The 19981-nt window shown below is 42.6% G+C and overlaps 2 protein-coding genes and 1 non-coding gene across 3 annotated transcripts; 1 reads left to right on the forward strand and 2 right to left on the reverse strand.

Moving 5' to 3' along the window:
- Nucleotides 1–381: 381 nt before the first annotated feature.
- LOC127758480 (uncharacterized) lies at nt 382–2742 on the forward strand. Its single transcript, XM_052283917.1, has 3 exons — nt 382–742; nt 1590–1988; nt 2093–2742. The coding sequence occupies exons 1-3, from the start codon at nt 427–429 to the stop codon at nt 2209–2211; spliced, it is 834 nt and encodes a 277-aa protein (XP_052139877.1). The 5' UTR covers nt 382–426; the 3' UTR covers nt 2212–2742.
- Nucleotides 2743–3369: 627 nt separating this feature from the next.
- Nucleotides 3370–6363, reverse strand: LOC127760861 (protein CPR-5-like). Its single transcript, XM_052285182.1, has 5 exons — nt 6041–6363; nt 5160–5216; nt 5042–5077; nt 4292–4960; nt 3370–4192 (listed from the first exon to the last, which is right to left on the reverse strand). The coding sequence occupies exons 1-5, from the start codon at nt 6326–6328 to the stop codon at nt 3656–3658; spliced, it is 1587 nt and encodes a 528-aa protein (XP_052141142.1). The 5' UTR covers nt 6329–6363; the 3' UTR covers nt 3370–3655.
- Nucleotides 6364–15808: 9445 nt separating this feature from the next.
- TRNAA-AGC (transfer RNA alanine (anticodon AGC)) lies at nt 15809–15881 on the reverse strand. The gene has a single exon. It is a non-coding gene; the product is annotated as a tRNA-Ala (tRNA).
- Between the last annotated feature and the right edge of the window lie 4100 nt (nt 15882–19981).

Below are 19981 nucleotides of genomic sequence, written 5' to 3' on the forward strand. Positions count from 1 at the left end.
TTTTAAATAAAACGAATGGTCAAATATATGCTAAAAAGTTAACGGTGACAAATATTTTGAAACGAAGGGAGTATGAAATGTCTAGATATGCAATAATCTCAAACTCACGCGAGATCAATCACTCTGCATGGGCCCAGTCAGGAGTGGCTTTCGTTAGACTGCCGGTACTGATCATGGGCTTATGGACCAAGGCCTAGATATGCAGTTTAATCTTTCCCATCTTGCAGTTGGACTTATGGCCCAAGGCCTCGATGTACAGTTTAATCGGACCAGGTATGGCCTACCTGGCAGTGACCGTGTCCGACACCGACCTCGCGGCGACGCTTCTAGAAAAAAAAAAAAAAAAACCCTCTCGAAACCACAAGACACCACCAGAGAGAGTTCGCCGCGCTTCCGCGCGCCTCTCGATCGAGAGCAGCAGCAGCGATGCCGTCGCCGCGCCGGGCCGTGAATCTCCGGTGGTCTTCGTCGGAGACGGAGGTGGAGGCGGCGATCGCGGTGGAGGGCGGGTGCGGGGTGGACCTCGCGATGGTCGGCCGGGCGCTGGGGCTGGACCCGGCCACCGTCCGCCTCAACGGCTACTTCGTCAGCCGCGGGCGCGGCCACGTCTCCTCCGCCGTCACGTGGCGCGCGCTCCTCGACTTCTTCGCCGCGCGCGGGCTGCCCACGGGCGACGCCCCCGCCTCGCCCGTCGCCGTCCACGGCAAGCCCGCGCCTCCTCCTCCTCCTCCCCCGGTGTCAGGTATGCGCGCGCGCCTCTCCACGAACCGTTGGTTTTCGAATTTCGATTCATGCCACTACTACTGTTACGAGATAGAGATAGCGATTTGGCTGGAGGTTTGTGAGCTTGCTGGTTTTGTGGCATCGATTCATGTGTTTGCATAGATGGAAGTTGTATTGTGAAGTGCAGGAGTCAAGTGGGGTGCCTGATAATTTTGGGTAAATTTTTTTAGGAAGTCTGGTACTCTGGTCTCTGGAGCATGCATATTGTAGAATGCAGATAGAAGTTGACACACTGTCACACTTCATTCTGGAATTTGGAGTGCCAATAGCTCATTTCTGATTCTCATTTTTGTAGTTTTATGAAGAGTATGAATAATAGGACTGTAATCTATTTTCAACTCTCTTTTTCTATAGTGAATTGCAGGAACTGCCTGCCTGTCCCCTCGAAAAAAATTGGGCTACTTGGTTTTTTTAGGCTGATTTATATATCACCAAATAATATTGAGGTATGAAAGGCTGGTGCTGATATGGTTGAGCCGTTGAGTACTAGACAGAAGAAAAAGCAGAGTTCACAGTATTTCCTCACTTTCTGTTGAAGTTTGCTGTATTGCAGAGTTAAGTATGCTAGGCTTGAACAAATTTGAGTCAACTTGATAAAGACTACAATGTAAAATTTATATGGCATTTTCCCAGTGCTTCAGTTTCCTGAAAACAAGTCAAGTTTCAATTCCTTATTCATTTTTTTTCTTAGCACAAGAATATTCAATGATATCTTATCCACTTAATTCTAGAAGAATGCCTTTGCATTGTATTGAAGTTCATTTAAAAAAATAGAGTCTAACCCTGCAAAATATGCTTCTCTTCAGATTGTACAATCAATGTTTGCCCAAAGCGGAAATTTGGGTTGGTTTCAGATTGTACAACCGAGATCTGTCCAAAGCGAAAATTTGGGTTGGTTTCAGATTTTACAACCGAGGTCTGCCCAAAGCGAAAATTCGGGTTGGCTTCAGATTGTACAACAGAGGTCTGCCCAAAGAGAAAATTTGGGTTGGTTTCAGATTGTACAACCGAGGTCTGCCCAAAGCAAAAATTTGGGTTGTATGCTGGAAAAAGTCTTAAGAAGAGCAAGAATTCCGAAGATGGAGTTCTGTCTAGAACTGGGGCTGATATACTTAGCGATGAAATCACCCTTGGTTTGAAGAGAAGACTAAAATTGGATGACGCCAATCCAGCTAAGAAGATGAAGCAAATAGAATGCAGCACAGGTTAGTGACAAAGCTCTCTACTATCAGATAGTAACATTTTCTCATCTTCAAATATGACCATTGATCAAAATGTTTCCTAACTTGCTCCTACATTGCATGGTCAGTCAATGGAGCAGAAACACAGCAGCCGGTTAAGTTCTCCTGCAGCTTCATCAACGGGCACGGAAAGCGGTCACGGGACGAGGAGATGATTACCTCATTCTCATGCAAAAGAGTTAGATGACTGGAAATCTTTCTGGAATGATCGAGGCTACTTGAAGCTGTGGTCATGAACTGATATGTCAAGTAAGCTTGCTGCGGTTGTTGTATAATGAAGTACTGTGTATTTTCCATGTACATCCTTCTGTCTGATATGATCCCGAACTGCAAATGTGTTCTCTGTGAGAAAAGTAGACCCTGGTTTTAGAATGTTGTAAATCATACTTCCATCACCATAGTTCCAGAAATTGTCAATGGTTAATTTGGCAGTTTATGGCACTAGGACAAACTACTCTCGTTTGTTTTTAGCATATCTGTGCATAGTTCATTCAATCCAAGATAGAGAAACTGCTGAATTGCAGCATAGAATTTGCGGTTGTTCTCGTGTTCGTATATGTACCGACCGCAAATTTTTCTAACAATGTATCTGAGCTCAAGGTTGCTCAAGGGTTGAGCCTTGGGTGCGTGATATCACTGGCATGGACAATGGTGGAGCCAGAAATATAAACCTATGAGATCAATTACTAGTGATTTGTATTTAAGTGGGGTCATTTCTTTATAGGACAATTTGAACCATGCCACACAAATTTTGCAAAATTTGTGATATGTCACCCTGACCCGCATGTCATTGACTCATGTGGGTTCTACATGTCATTGAGATACGGGTGGCATATCTCAAATTTTGCAAATATAGGGTGGCATGGTTCCAACAAACCCTTTCTTTATTATTTTTATTTATACATGAAAATCAAGTTTTAAAAGGTTGTTTTTTAAAAAGCCGTGGAATCAGCCAACCCTACAAATTATACATGGATCCGCCACTAGGCATGGACGTTTGGAGGGAATTGAGATCCAATGCAGTCATAATAACGACGGTAACTTTAGCAGTGAGAGCACATTATGACCGTTGGATCGATGCAGCCAACGGCTTGGATTTGCTCTCCCACCCTACCGCACACTAGACGCTACAGGAGAAATTTGCTACTTCGTACAGTAATTCGTAAACAGTAAACGCTACAGGCGAAATTTGCTACTTCGTACAGTAATTCGTGAACAGTATTTTTCTGATGATCTGAGCCGCTGGTTTTTGATCCATCTGCTAAAGTTGAAGTAATAGTAACAACTGCGCTGGATCTCAATCCGTTTGGAGGGTCTTGTACTGCACTCATTGTCCTCATGTCCAGGTGGAACAATCAATCAACAAAGATAAACAGCATCTCTTGCTATTGAGTATTTACAACAAAGTAAGAATAAAACTAGAAAAAAGTTTAAAATAATACTCCAACTACAACAAAGTGGCAGGCTGGCAGCTAACAGGTCAGTCTACGTGCAACCAACTTGAGCATAATCTCCTTTGGAGTTCATACAATACCAAGCTAAACTCTGAGGCTAATCTCAAACTGAACAAACTTCACTTCTTCAAAAGATACAACAGGACAAGTATTGCGCCACCTTACATCCAAGAAATTTCATGCTTCAATCTTGTCACCGATAACAATGGATTTTATCTCTTCCACAAAATGATCCTTCCAGTCAGAAAGAGAGGCAAACGGGAGCAAGCCAGTCAAGGCTGGAAGAATAAGCCCCACCGCAGCATAAAACAAGCACCGGCGAACCCAGTATGGTAACCAGACAACTTGCTCTCTGTGAGATACTGAAATAGGTCCATGTAGAACGTGGTATAAAAGAGATGGAAAAAGATTTCCAAGTAAGTGGATAGAACAAAGAACCTCCCAGTACATGAGCCAAGTGTTTCCATTGCCACCTAGTGTATTGGTACAAAACCTTCCAGCAAAGCCGCAGATAATTCCCAGCAAAATGAGATTGAATGTTATAGGCATATTTGACCCAGTAGTTGAGGAACGCTGTAATGCTAACCAAGCAATTGCCAGGATCATTAGTATGCCAAAGCACATACGTGTTACGGCAATTACATGACACCTGAGAAAAAGAAACCCAGAACTGAAGTTCGACACTGAATTTGGCATCCACCATGACTTAGATCCCTGAAAGAGACAGGGTGGGAAAAAAACAGCTTCCGATTACTAAAGAGACACGATAAGTGAAAACTACTCAGTGATAACAGATGTACTACATAAACATACCTTTGATGTGGCAGAACAAGCTAACGTAACATCCGTTATCCTTTGATACGAATAAATATAAGTTCCATATCCAAAGCACGCTGACATAACTATCACAGCACTAACAAGAAAATCTATTAGCGTCCTAAGGATTTCTGCGTCTCTTGTCTCCTGCATGTGAGTCTTGAATTTCTCTCCTTTGAAGGAAGCTTTCTGAAATCCGAAAGATAGCTTAATCTTCTCTAACATGTGTGAATGGGAACTAAGAGCTAACTGTGACTGTTTGAGTTGCAACTTTCTCATGGTAAGCCCTATTTCAAATTCCTTGAGTTCGTTCGAGCGAGCTTTCTCTTTCACAGATTTCTCAATGGCATTAAGAATGCGATTATCAGCTTCAGGAGAGGATCTGCTACGCCGAAGATGCGTTAACTGCTGATTGTCACTGGCAAAGAGAACTAGTTGACTTTCCACTGTGTTCACAAGGTCATGCTCTATTCTGTTTGTCTGATTTTGCAAATCAGATGAGCTCAAGCTGTCCACAGCCACAGAATCATCATGTTTAAAAGAACATTCAGGAATATGACTTCTCTCATTCACAGGTATTTCATTAACAAGATGAAGCGTCCTAAAAGTGCTGCTGAAAGATTTTTCGAAATTTTTGATGAAACTGTTGGAACTGTCACCATATATCTACAGAAACGATAATTAAAGGATATTACAATGAATACTAAGAGACAATGAGAACTGAATAATAGTGGTAGCCAGGCTTACATTTGTCAGAGATTCCTTGACTGCTGATGTACAGATCTACACTCAAACCCAATTTCAGACCATCGATTTGTGGGTTTATGGATAACAGAGTTCATAAATCAAATTAGAAAGCACGTACCTTGGAGAGGAAATCAGGATGTAATCTTTGTCCTGAAATATTCTTTGTATTTATAACCTGCGGTCAACGAAAGCAGCTCCTTGTTACCTGAACAATAAGGGCATAGGGCTAAACCGGTGTACAAACATGTTTATTTATAATTACTAATGCAAATGTCCAGATGTACGCAGGTGAATATTAGATAGACTTTGCACATGCATATGCATCTGTGTTCAAAATGCTGCTATAGTGCAAGCTTTCGGATGAAGAGATGCTGAACTGTGACTAATTTAATGTCCAATGACAGGATGACGGGGTAGTATTATCAAAATGACTATTTAATTTCATGTCCACTATAAGTATGGAAATGAAGAATAATAGTAGCAATGAAGTTGAATTTTGCAATAAGACGGTAAATGCCACACTACTTATTTGACAAAAGTACAAGGCTTGCATAACCCATAAAGCCACAACATTGTCAAGCCCAATTTCTCTGCTGTCTTATTCATAATCATTCCTTGTTCTCATCCTTTTGCATCCTAGTTTTTCCCCTTATTTGTGAAAAATCTGAGCATATAGCTGTGAACTAAAATGACTTTTTTTTTATTTTGGCTCAATGACATTTCCATTGAGGGAAGTATAGCACAAAGAATTTCCTCGGTCCCAAGCTGCCGCGTCTAACGTTCCATTTCCCATTCTAAGCTACCATCCAGAGCACGCAACCTCTCAGATTACCGTGTTCGTGAGACGCTAGCAACAGAATCTACACGCAATATGCTAGTACATTTGATGGCACGAACATCGCAGAGAGGATCACGAACAGCGCCAAGGAAGAAAAAAGTACTAGTACTACTACTTTCTTCAGGGTTTGCCTATAAGGAAATCCACCCGCCATGACGCACCTGCGCGAGGACGGCGGCGAAGGACATTCCGAGAGGCAGCGCGAGATCCTCCTGCACGGCGCCACCGCCCCCATCGCCTGGGGCGCGCTCGGCCTCCACAGGCTGCCGCCCCCGCCGTCGCAGCATCCGGAGCCGGACCCCCTTACGCTGCCGATGGCGAGCGTTCCTCGAAGAAGCAGGCGAGCCGGACGACGACGCCTCCGCCGCCGCCGCCGCCGCCGCCGCCGCCGCCGCCGCCGCCATCGTCGCCGACGAGGAGGAGGAGGAGGACGCCGCCGCGGCGTCCATCTCGCGGGAGAGAGAGAAAGCGCCGCGTGTGATTTGGGGGAAGAAAGCCTCGTGTCGCCTTTGTAATGGAAAAACGGAGGGTGTGAACGGGAAATGGAACGGAACGGAAACGGAAGGAGGAGGAGGCGAAGCGACGTCGTGAGTGTGAACGTGAACGGTTTGGGCCGGAATTAGCCGTTGTGACTGTGAGGCGGTTTGGTGGGACCGACCGAACGGAATAAGTTCACCGGAGGTCCCTCAAATTGACACCGAGATTTTTTAAGGTCCCTAAACTAGAATACCAGAAATGTGTACCCCTAAAATTACTAAATCCGTCCGTAGAAGGTCCCTCGGCAGTATTGACTCAGTTTTTGCCCGATTTTGCTGACGTGTCGCGCTGTGGGACCCACTGGTCAGTCCGCCGTTGGGGAGTGAATAGACGGGGTTAAAGGCTCTGTCCTCGCCGTTTCCAGGCGTTGGCGCGACATTTTCCTCTTCTCGAGCTGAAACCCTAGCTTAGGGCGGCGGCGGCGGCGGAAGCGGCGGCGGCAGCGGGGGTGACAAGAGGAGGTGAGGCTAGGCGATGGCGAGTTATTGCAGTGACCGGTCGTCGGGGTCGTCGCATCCCAGCAGTCGTGCTCCCATCCCGGCGCGAGTTGGGCCCTATGATTATCAGCCGGCGGTGATGTGCCGGTGTGGTGCGAAGGCGGTACGGTGGATTTCTTGGAGCGTGGACAACCCTGGTTGACGGTACTACCGATGCCGCAATCGGGTGAGTGATTCAGATTTCGTTTGCTTGCTTTTTTTTGTTTGAACTGGCAGTATGGTTGGGTGATTTGGGATGTAATGTTTTCAGGGCGCCGGCTGCGATTTTTTTGACTGGTATGAGCCCGCAACAAGCAGTTTTTTGAGGGAGCTGTTGAACGATCTTCGTGAAGCCGTGTTATCGCTAAGAAGGGAGAAGAATGAGCTGCAACATTGTGTTGAAGAACTGAGGCCAAAGGTAGAAGAGCAGTGCCTAGAATTAAGGGTAGCAATGAATGAAGTGGCACAATTGAGGCTTGTGGCAGCTGAGAATGAAGCTACCATGGCTGCTATGAGAGCAAGTAACAGTAGGCTAGAGAAACAGAGAGTTTGGCTTGTACTGATGTTGTTGGGATGCATGTTTGTGTTGTTTGCTGTGATTTTAGTTCAGATGTGAGGTGCAATGTGTTAATCTATGTGTCAAAATGCTGGTAGCTAAAAGCATTTTGCTGTATTTTTCCAAGAAACTGAGCTGTGCTCTTTGACTATCTAAGTTAAGTGAATGGATTTGTGGTTGGCTGAATTGTGATTGATATTCAATAATGACACTGACATTGCATATATTTGAGCTGACTTTGCAGTGGTTGGCTGAATAGTGACTGAATATCAGCTTTTGTAGTGACTGAGTATTGGTAACTTTGCACATAATTTTAGCATAACAAATTGATAAGAGTCAGTTCATAACATCAGATCAGCTCAGTAAATGCCATCTCATATCAGATTAGGTTATGACACACCATTTGAGCAAAGTTACTCAATTTAGATGATAACAATCCACATAGCTTAGCTGGCTTACAGTCTGCCAGAACAAGCACACATCACAGCATAGTTGGCAAGCAGTCTACCAAATTACAGAAACTAAACAAATAGGCAAAGTTGGCTTAGAGTCTGCCAAATTACATAAAGTTCACAGATAGGCATAGTTGGCTTAGAGTCTGCCAAAATACACAAAAAGCACAGAACATTGCATAGTTAGCACAATATGGCATCACAGCTTGTCAGTTTCCCATGGGGGAATCAGCATCAGTGGACCTGCAGGTGTTTTCTTGGGATTGGTAGTGGCTGGTTCTTGAGCTTGCACATAAACACTTGCTTTCCCAGAAGTGATCCTCACTGAAGCAGAAGAAGAACATTGAGAGTGTGGCACTATGGCCTGAAGGTTCACACTGGCTGAACCACCTCTTTCAGTTGCCACCCTAGCACTGGCTGCAACCTTCACAAGTGAACTGTTTGTGTTTGCTGACTAGAACGAAAAGAAACAAAGTGTTGTTAGCAAATGAATGTTAATTTCAAAAGTTTAATTGAATGAGGACTGGCTGACATACCTTTTTTTGTAGGAGTTGTTCTCTTCCTAGTGTGGCAAGCAGATGTGCTAGTACTGAGCTCAGCTGACTTCCTTTTCCTGCTTTGTGCAATGCTGCTAGGTGTGCTTGACAACACTAAGTTGTTATTTGCAGTGACTGTATTTCCTGGAGCAGATGTTGCAGCTGCAGATGTGCTACCACCTGCCCCACTGTGCTTGTGACAGCCCTTGCTGTTGTGACCAGGTTGCTTGCATGATCTGCACCTCATAATTGTGCCAAATTTGGAAGCTTTGGTAGGTTTAGCTGGCTCATTAGGCTCCCTTCTCCTTTTAGTCTTAGGCCTCCCTGGCATCTTTATGTATCCTGGGGCATTGAGAGGCTCTCTAGGATCATCTGGCCAACTAGTCATGCCCTCTACTGGCTGCAGGCAATGGGCATTGGTTTTTTTTTTTTTGAAAGATTCCACTGAATAGCATGGAGCAACCCACCCATCTAGTGTGTTGGTCCTATAGTAGATGCAAGCAGCATGAGGACATGGCAAACCTGACAATTGCCAATATTTGCATGAGCACTCCTTCATATCTAGGTTAACTGTGAACCTATGCTCATTATGCTTGACTTCAAAACTGTCAGCCCCATTGAATATAGCATGGCAGAATGCAGATTCAGCAATGTACACATTAAGTTTCTTAAGTATACCAGGGCAAATGACAGTACTCCATCTATCAGAACATTTTCTTTGGTCATGGATCCTAACCATTACTTTCCTTCTAATGGTTTCAAGCATTGTTATGATAGGAAAGAATCTAGCCTTAAGAATCCATTTGTTGAAAGATTCACAAATGTTGTTATCAACAGAGTCACAATTAGATTCTAACTTGAACCAAGCCCTACTCTAATGCTCTGGGTGTGTGTTCAATATTGCTTGAGCTCCAGCAGGGGTCAGTTGGGCCAGCTTTGCTCTTGCCAAGTTGAAAAGCATTCTGCATGATGCTTTGGCACACTTCCAGAATTTTTTTTGAAACTCTTTATCATTGAAGTGCCTCTTCCAATTGGCATAGATATGCCTGGCACAGTTTCTGTGTTCAGCTTCTGGAGCCCACTTAGAGACAGCATTAATTATTCCATGCATTTGACAGTAACATGCACAAGACATTAGGTATGCATTGTGTAATGACAGAAATGACAGAACATAAAAGCAAACAGTGAATCATGAGCATTACCTTCTGCTGGTCAGAGATGAAGACCCATCCACTTCCATCACCAACCTTCAGATCACTGCACAGCAAGTCACAAAACCAATCCCATTCTTCATTGTTCTCTTTATAGACCACTGCCCAAGCTATTGGGTACATCTGATTATTGGCATCCCTCCCTATAGCACACAATAGCTCTCCATTTGTAGATCCCTTGAAAAAGCAACCATCAAGCCCTATTACCTTCCTGCAACTAGCCATAAACCCTTTCTTGCATCCATCAAGGCAAATGTAAATTCTTTTGAACACAGGTGGTTCTATACCTATCACTCTGTTGATCACCACAGTGCTCCCAGGGTTGGTCCTAAGCAGTTCTTGTTGATAATTGTAAAGCTTCTGGTACTGGCCCTTGGTCACATCAAATGCCTTCTGCATCACAAGTCTTTTGGCCCTCTTAAGCTTGGAAATTGATGCATCAGCAAACATCTCTTCTTGAACTGTTGCTTTCATATGGGATAGTGGCCAACCAGGGTTAGCAACAATGAACTTGCCATATTTTTCTGCTATCCTAACAGATGAAACATGTCTACTGTCCCTCCTTGGTGGGCATGCATGCATACTGTCATAAGTGGCAATCTGCCAACTATCACTTCTTGTAGTCTTGGACAGCAAACACACCCAAGGACAGCTAGCCCAATCACACGATCATCTTTAATAAAATTAATCACTTTCCTTTCAGCCAGGGCATATTTTATAATGGTCTTATTGAACTGATGCTTAGAGCTGAACTTCATTCCTAGCTCAAAAACAGGAACCCCTGGCTGCTTCTGAAACCTTGGAAATTTGCCCTTTCTTCTGACAAGCTCACCATCACTGCCAACCTCATCATATGAGTCTTCATCATCACTATCTGCATATGGGTGTCATTGCCATCTTCTGGACCTCTAGCAGTTCTAGCTGACTGACTTTTAAACCCCTCAAACACAACTTCATCTAGCTCATGAACCTTTCCAGCTCTCATATTCCTCTTCAACTCTTTGTAGTGTCTTTCTATCTCCCTAGCCTCTTCATCATCCTCAGAAGGGCAATCATCTCCTACATAATCACTATCATCCTCACTGTCAGAAGGCAGGACAATGTTTATAGGTGAGGTATCCCTAGAAGGTGAGTTCTCCCTCATAGGTGCATTTTCCCTCAAAGGTGACCTTTCCCTATAAATGACAATCCTCCTATCACTAGCACTTTCATCCACTTCCATTGCTTTACCTTCACCAGCACCCACAACAGCTTTGCCCTTCCCTTTGTCCACAATAGCTTTGTCTTTATCTTTCACTTTCACCTTTCTATCCCCATCCTTATCCTCATCTCCATCTTCCTCTGATTCTTCATCCAAATCCAACTTCATTTCAGCCTCATAATCATTGTGTTCCTCTTCATCAACATCAATTACAATGGGCTCCTCAGCATACACCTCAACCACACCACCCTCACTTATACTGTCAGACATGAACCCACACACCTTATCATCCATCAACAACCGCAGGCATGTCCCTATTTCTTCCCCAGGAAATAACCAATGCAATAAAGTCTCATCCACAAATTTGCAGTGATCTTTTAGGTGTCCAAAAAGTTCAGGTAATGACACTTTATCCCTGTCTATGTATGACATTGCTTCTCTCCCCCCACAATACAACTTCTGTCTCCCTCTATTGACAAATTCCCCATTGAAATGGAACCTAACTGCTAGAGTGCGCAAGGGATCCATGCTACCAGCTCTGAAAAAATAAAAAAAGAAGCACTTTACTACTCTACTATTAAAACTACACTACATCCATATCCCTAATACCTAGTTAACACCTAACACCGATTAAAAAAGGACCACCCAGATTCACATGGGTATACAAAAGCATTACTACACCTAAAGCATATGGGACAATATACTACTTGACCTCTACACCGAACCCCAAACAAAAAACGAATCTACCACATTTTAAATCTTCCCCCAAAATCAACATAGTACCAGCTACAATAGCACGCAATGCCGAGCCAACAAGGTACTAACCAGGGTGGAATCCGCCGCGCGTTTGGACGAAAACGATGCTCGTCGCCGGCGCCACGGCCAGCTCGCCGCCGCCGACAAACCCGGCGTCGCCTTCAAGTCGCCTCCTGGTCGCCGCTCAGCTAGGGTTCAAGCAAAGGAGAGAGAATGGAGGTCTGGCTAGCTGCGCTCCCCTCCGTTAACCCTGTCTATTAACTCCCCAACGGCGGACTGACCAGTGGGTCCCACAGCGCGACACGTTAGCAAAACCGGGCAAAAACTGAGTCAATACTGCCAAGGGACCTTGATGTGACCATGACTACTACGGATACATCCGTCGCTCACATCATGGATGAACAACAAGATATCAAGTTCGAGTCCTGCAAGTGCCGGAATCCGATTCGGCCACCTGCTACACTGCTGACTTCAAACGGCCGCCGAATCTGCATACGACCTCCGTTTTCGGCCCGTGAGTACTTGATGGAAAGCTCTCGGAGCCCTCTTTCCAACAGATCCAGCCTCATCTCCGAATTCCATCTCGTGTGGCCGGAATCACAAGCACAAGGTGTTGCGTCACCTATAATGGGCCTATGGGCTTGTAACTTCATTTGGGACCCCGGCCCAGGTGGGGCCCATGTGGGGTGCGCCCCAACCAGGTGGAGCACGACCCTAGGCACCCCTAGGTCGTCCTTCCACCCCTATTTATATAGCTAGGTACCCCTTCAGGGTTTCTTAGGTTTTGATAGATTAAAGTTTAGCCATTGCTATTTGCTTGCAGCACGCGTGTCGGCTAGATCGTCCGTCTGCTTGTTCTGCGGAACCCCAACTTATCATTTGTATTAAATTCCTATTTACAATATCAGATTGTTTTTATCTTGTTCTTGCTTGTTTCTTCAATTTGCTTGCAGGAATAGGGTTGATCTGCACCGGCAAGATCAACAACCCACGGAGAAGTGTACCGATTGCTAAGGCGCAACACAACGTCTCGTACGGTTGTAGTCGGATTGTCAACGTTTCTCCCAAATCGTAGTTATCACAACTCACTGAAAGATCGGGCCAACAACAACCTTGAGTGTCGAGAAGAACTCAGGGTTCATCAGGTGGTATCAGAGCTTTCGTTACTCGGTGAGTTTTTATCTTCCTATAACCAGAAAATAGCCATACAAAAAAAATCCGTATCATTTACCTAGCCATATTGTGCCATTGCATTGTTCTTTTCAGTTTTTGCTTTGTTGAATTTTGTGTTGCATCGTCTCGTCGTGTTGTTGGTCTTAGCGTCTAGTTCGTTTAGAGTTTCGAGTTCTGGTCACGTTTTATACCAGAGTCGTCGTCGCCTCCGTGTCTCTGTTATCGTCGGGACCTACGAAAACGGAATCGGCTTGCTGCCACGATTCTATTTTTGTAGTTTTCAAAAGTTTCTACCGGTTGGATTTGGAGTTGTTGAGTTGCATCTTGGGTTTGCTGACTGTCGTGCTTCTGTTTTGGCCGTGCCTGTGTCGTGCACGAGAGGAGGAAGGTGAATTACCATATCTGATTTTGGAAGTAGTCAAGTTTGTTTTGGAAAGATATAGTAGATTGGATTGGTTAAAAATCAGTTTCCTTTTTATCCCATACACCAAATCCTAATTATCGGCTACCATCCACTCCACCTCCTGGCCGAGTGGCCGAGTCCGACTCCCTTCCTCCCTTTCACGGTTCCGAGTTGTGTAAAACACTTTGGTGAATTTTTGTTTGGTGTTGGTTTCGAGATCTTTTTGGAAAAACGAAACCAGCATAAATTCAGCATTCCATTTTTGTATAATTTTAATTTTGGGTTTACACTTTTACATTTGAGTCCCTGTAAATTTTATATTTACGTTTGAGTCCCTGTAACCTTACATTAAGGTCCTTGAGTCAGTTTTTGTTAAAAAAATCAAGAAAAAGTAAGAAAAAAAAGGCAAAAAGGTGCATAAAAAAGAAAAGAAAAAAAGCCGCACAAAAAAAACAGAAAAGAAAAGGAAAGAAAAAAAAGAAAAGAAGAAAGAAGAAAGAAATAAAAGAGAAAATACTGTTATGTTTGAGCTGAACTTCATATATCAAAGTTGTGCATGAGTTGTTCCTAGTGCTATCTTGTGGTATCGTTTGTGTTTAGGCTCGCGTCTCTAGTACGTTCTAGCCTAGGACCAGTACGGTACTTGACTTTGAACGATCATTCAACTTTGCATTCTCTGATTTGAGCATTTGCTATTCCTTTGCTACATACTTTAGCCTACCCAGAGCTATACAGATTTGACTGCAGCCGTACAGCAAGTGTTTGCCAAGGCATCGATACATCCAATCTCCATTGGGGTGCTTGGTTGAGTCGGTGTACGTCACCATTCCGCTTGCTTTGGTAAGAATTTGTAAGAGCTCGGTTAAAAGCTTGAGTGTGTGTGAAATTTGAACCTACACTACCTAGTAGTTAATAGGGATGCGCATATTTTTGTGTATGTTTCTTGTTTTCTACTAACAATGGCAGGGATACGCAAGATAATTGGGGATAGTTCTGCTCAACATCGACATCTTCGTCGAGACATGAGGAGGGATCAACATGACCATTATGAGGTAAGTGATGATGTTCTAGGTAAGATCAAATCTGCACTGCCTTATTTCAAGGGAAACTATGATCCTCGTGCTTACATTAATTGGGAGCTAGCGGTTGATAGTGAATTTCAAAAGCATGTCTTGTCTGAGAAACAAAAGGTTATGTGTGCCTCTAGTGTTTTAGTTAAACATGCTTCTAATGATTGGAAACATCTTTGTAGGCATAACAAAATACCACAATCTTAGAAAGATCTGAATCGATATTTTAGAGATGTTTATATTCCCATGTATTATGCTGATATTCTGCTCAACAAACTGCAATGTTTAAAACAAGATACCAGAACTGTTACTTCATACTATCATGATATGCAAGCTTGTTTATTACGTTGTGGTTTAGGTGAATGCGAAGAAGCTAAAGAATTGAGGTTTTTACGTGGGCTTAACAAGGAAATTCAGGACATGCTTGATTGTCAAAGATATACATCTCTTTCTCATTTGTTACAACTTGCTTGCAATGCTGAAAGTAAAATAGAGTAGGACATGAAGAAGCAACATGCTATGTTTGTGTCTTCTATTACTAATCATTTGCAGAAAGTGCATAATCATGAAAAGGAGGAGATAGACATGAAAGAGCCACCAATCCCATTGTTCACACTCAAAGTCGAGGCACCTCCATCATCTGAAGAGGACATCAAAGGTAAAGTAAATGGTACTGAAATTAATCAAGGTGAGTGCGTTGTTAACGAAGTAAATTTGTCCACTTTTCATGCTAAAGTAGAGCAACCGTTAGTGGAACCAAATGCTGGAATTCCTTTGTCACAAGTTGATTTACTCACTGTTCCTTGTGATAAAGAAGAGTTGTGTGATAATGCTTCACTTATATCCATGACACAACTAGTGAATGAACATGCTATTTCTAGTGTTTCTTTGTGTGCTGATTTTAAGCATGCTGTTCACATTGCTAATGAAGTTGAGGAACGTAAATTGCTATCTTCTTTAAATACTTTGGGCTATGTTCAGTTTGATGATTTTTGTGAGCTCGATAATTTGAAGGAGAAATTATTTGCTAAGTCTGATTTGCCATGTCCAATGCTATTTTTCATATCTTTGGCAAATATAATGATAGAGGAATATATTTGGTAATATATTTGGTGCATAGAGTTTTCATTTGTTCGGATTTAGAGAAACATGTTATTGCTAACCGGGCAAAAACTGAGTCAATACTGCCGAGGGACCTTCTACGGACAGATTTAGTAATTTTAGGGGTACACATTTTTGGTATTCTAGTTTAGGGACCTTAAAAAATCCCGGTGTCAATTTGAGGGACCTCCGGTGAACTTATTCCTTTTCCCGACCGAATTGAGGAGAACCCGGGTGGCTTTTGATTAGGGAATTTTGGACGTGACGGCCCACTTCTGTTTGGGACTGCGGTTGCAAGGCATGGTGGGCCGAGCAGTATCCGGCCCAGAAGTACAACGTGTAGCAGATCAGCATGATGGGCTTGGAAAACAAACGAGTGTGTGAAAAAGCCCAACAAATAAAAAAAAAAGACACTAATCCCTCGACTCGAAGCAAAAGAGAAAATTGGAGGTTATAGTGGAGATGCGGGGTATCGATCCCCGTACCTCTCGCATGCTAAGCGAGCGCTCTACCATCTGAGCTACATCCCCGAACGAGCGTTAAAATCTTACTTACTGTACACTGCATTGTGATTTTGCATTATGCACGTCTGTGATTATCGTCTGCGTTTCCTGGCGCTGCGACGCGCTGATCTGCTGCCTGAATTCCGTTCCTCGATCAAGCAAGGAGAGAAATTGGTAGCAGTAGCGGATCCATTCCTGTCTCTAATTAGTCATTAACTAATCTAATTACTTTATCCGTTTCATATTCTAAGACTTCTTAGCATTGTCCATATTCATATAGATGTTAATGATATGTCTAGATTCATTAACATGTATATGAATATGTGTAATATTAGAAAATTTTATAATATAAAACGGAGGAAGTAATTATTAGTGAAGAAATTCCCCGGATAGCAAGGTTGCAGGCTGCCTCACTGCTTCTACTACCAAACTGATAAAACATAGCTTACTTCGAGTATACAAAACAATATATTCACTGATATTTTTGAACATTTTAATATAGCCATAAATGAGAAAGTTCTTTTGATCATATGCGCATCTGGTTTTTATTGGAAAACACTTTTGTTGATATATCTTTATTTGCATTAATCATATTACATTTTTACACTAGCACCTCTCAATTTACATTCTAGATTCGCTTGGTATGTTAATTAGTAGAGTGTTTTTTCTTTTGAATTATCTAAGGGCAGTCCCAACCCTCCACCTATGATGGTGTCTATGGCATTAACTATATTGACATGTAGAACTTTTAACTTATGTGGCACTATATTAATTAAGAGAGAGAGAGTGAAGAGAGGAAGAAACTGGGTCTCATGCAAGACACAGCTTCAACACGAGAACCTATGCACTAGACACTATCAAGCTTTGCATTGGGAGAGAATAGTGTCTTCATAATAGATGAAGAATAAATATGATTGGTAGAGAAGAGAGATGATGTATTTATTAATGGTCCACTTTAAGAAACTATGGGTTGTAGAGTACAGTTTCTATTGTGATGTCTTATTAACATGGCATCATAGACACTGCTTATGCACACTATGGACTGCCATACGTACTAACCTTAACTTCGTCCTGAAGCACCTGCCGGCCGCCTCATTGATCTCACTGATGGAGTAGTAGATTAATTAAAAAATCAATGGTATGATTCTCTCTCTAGCTTTTGGTTGAGCTGATGGCGCGGTGATCTGAGCCAGGCGCTATCTCAGCGCGGTTCAGCAACGCGTCGCCTGGTCCTGCTGCTGCTAGGGAGCGAGACTACCTGGAAGCATCATCGAATCGAATCGTCTAGATCCTCGCGATAGATAGATTTGCTGTAGCTAGCATGGCATTCCATCTCCTCGTGCTCGCCACGTGGCTCCTCTCCGTACGTATCGGTCGCCGGTAAAGCTTTGCCTCCCCTCCCGTCGTCGCCGGTAAAGCTGCTGCTACGTATACTCCTCCCGACCGCCGTATCTATCTCACAAATTAACTATGCAAATCTGCAGTAATATTAATACTGGTACTAGTACGTCACCCATGGTTGGTTTGATCGTCGTCTCTAGCTCCGTCCACTAGTGGACTGGTCACAGTCACAGTCACAGTATAGCTGCAGCTGGTCGCCGTGCCCTGCTCTGCTCACTTTTGCATCTCAGGGAGGTGGTTTGGGCGACAACCCATGGTTTAGTGGTTACGGTGATAACCTTCCGTGATTTATAAAACTGAAAAAGATTACTGTACGTAATAACCATGATAAAACCTTGCACCGGACCATGAACCCGGATGGTAAAAGTGGATCAGAGTTGTTTAAAAAATCATACTACTTCCATTACATATTATAATATTTTTTCCTTGCTAAACATTTTTACAGTTTAGTTAAGTGTATACAAATAGTAGCATCTAAAACACTAGCATTGAATATATTTCAACAATATATTTGTTTTGAGGACACACAAATAAAATTTTCTATAACTTGGAAAGTTAACTAGTAAAAAAACAAAATGATTTATAATATGAAATGGAGGGAGTAACTTTTATTGGAAACATATAATATAATTTATAAACAAAAATTTTATATATTCATTCTTAGCGATTTAGAGGATAATGCTAAAAAACTACTCCTTCGGTCTTTAAATATAAGAGATTTTAGTTGGATGTGACTTATCCTAGTACAACGAACCTGGACAGGCTTTATGTTCAGATTCATTGTACTAGAATGTGTCACATCCAACCAAAATCACTTATATTTAGAGACGGAAGGAGTACGATAAAAAGAAAATAATCAAAATTAGTTTTTATAAATGAAATTTTGACGACAGGTTACAAGGTTTGTACAAACGTTAAGGCCTAAATTTGGACCATGTTTTTATATGTTTTGATCAAAATTTACTGTTCTGGATTTGAATTTGTCCAGAAAAGAAAATCTCTCCTTGAAATCGATCGATTCCAAGCCGTGTGTCTCGAAAATCCGCAGAAACTGATCTTTTTCGTCAGCCATATATATGCGTATGCACGGATCGCTGGTTTTTTTATGTACTTAATAGTACAGTGATAAAAGATGTGTGGTTTTAACTTTTAGATTCCATACTCAATTTTCAACATACTCATAATTTTTTTAAAAAAAAATATTTTGAGAGACGTCTCTCCCTTCAGATCATTATTTTTTTTTTCTTTTTGGTCGCTGGCTTTTCATCTCAGCCTAACCCTGGATCGCTTTGCTTATCGTCAAAAGGCAGAGACCGCACGTCCGCACCGGTCTACCTTTCGTCTCCGCACGCATATGCGTACATACATGCATCCGAATTTTACGATCCAATCAATCAACCTAGACGACACACCATGCATGACACGCGTCATGACGGCCACGGCCGGCCGGCCCACGAGCAGATCGCACAAGTCCCTACGATTTCAGTTCATTCATCTGCGTCCCTCTGCAATAATGCAACGCACCATCGTTGAGTACGTACGTACATGCATTTTGCCCTAGTTCACTCACCTTGAAATTCGCATATAGCTAGCTTTATTTATGTAGGGGAGTAAGCTTTACAAAAGCTCTAAATAGTGTGAGGCACTTTATGTCGAGTTGCAAATTTGCGATGTTGGGACCAGCCGAAAGGGGGTTTAAAATTTGCTACCGTTTTGCTTCAAATTTACTTGATGTACTAGATTGTCGGATCATGAAGGACCAAGTACTCGCTTGTCTCCTCCTTTTCTACCTTGTTGAGTATATGCTCGTATTTAGCAGTCAACTTATCTAACGATTGCGAATTGTAAATGCACCGTCCTATAGCTTTTTATTTTGTCTAGGCAATGCAAGAGAAATTTTACTCAACCGTCCTCTAAGTAGTTACTTGTCTTGTAAGCGTAGAAATAGTGAATTAAATCTTTTTTTTCCAGAAACAACAGTGAAAACTTGAAGTACCACCTTAAATCTAGAGGTGAGGATGGTGCCGTATTTTATCAGTTTTTACAGACCGAACCATTTTATTACTAACAAAAAAAAGAAGTAAATAGAAATGATTTTTTTTGTTCTGTATTCTCAAGGAAAGTACATTTTTGCAATACGGTAAGATAAACTTCAGTACTTAAGTCAAATAATTAATTCTCAGATTATGCTGCATGCATGCAGGTCGACGAGCTAGCAAACCTGCATATGGCGAGGAGTTCGATCAGCTCCGGAATCCATGACTAACCGTGACAGCTGCTGCTTCTGGCGATATGCCGGTGACCGAGCAGTAGCAGTAGCAACAGCAGATGGTGGTGGTGGCGGCGGTGTACTGCTTCAGCAAAGGCGGCGGCGACCGAGAATGTTGATGCTGCCGGCGGCAGCGGCGGCGATGACGGTGACCAGTTGCCGTCGATGGCGACTGCGCTGCTCGGCATTTTTGCAATACGTCGCTCTCTTCGTTCAAAAATATAAGTGATTTTAACTTAGTAATGTGATTCTAAATATGTTTTTTATTTAATTTTATAGTATTATAATGTGTCATATATAACCAAAATCATTTATATTTTAAAACAAATAGAATACGAAACTTCAGTATTTAAATCTAATCATTAATTGTCAAGACATTGAGCACATCATCCTCCCTCGTTGCTGCACATACAATTGAGATATTTTATTTTCTTCAACTCTAAACTACAATTTTCTC

This window comes from Oryza glaberrima, chromosome 1 (assembly GCF_000147395.1).
Source record: "Oryza glaberrima chromosome 1, OglaRS2, whole genome shotgun sequence".
NCBI lineage: Eukaryota > Viridiplantae > Streptophyta > Magnoliopsida > Poales > Poaceae > Oryza > Oryza glaberrima.

Bases quoted from the DNA above. Each gene is read 5' to 3' on its own strand.
- LOC127760861 (XM_052285182.1), bottom strand. From the start codon at position 6,328: ATGGACGCCGCGGCGGCGTCCTCCTCCTCCTCCTCGTCGGCGACGATG. The intron at 4,961-5,041 runs GTAAGCCTGGCT...TCGTTTCTGTAG, and splicing joins TCAAGGAATCTCTGACAAAT to ATATATGGTGACAGTTCCAA. The intron at 4,193-4,291 runs GTATGTTTATGT...TGTCTCTTTCAG, and splicing joins CTTGTTCTGCCACATCAAAG to GGATCTAAGTCATGGTGGAT.
- LOC127758480 (XM_052283917.1), top strand. From the start codon at position 427: ATGCCGTCGCCGCGCCGGGCCGTGAATCTCCGGTGGTCTTCGTCGGAG. The intron at 743-1,589 runs GTATGCGCGCGC...GCTTCTCTTCAG, and splicing joins TCCTCCTCCCCCGGTGTCAG to ATTGTACAATCAATGTTTGC. The intron at 1,989-2,092 runs GTTAGTGACAAA...TTGCATGGTCAG, and splicing joins GCAAATAGAATGCAGCACAG to TCAATGGAGCAGAAACACAG.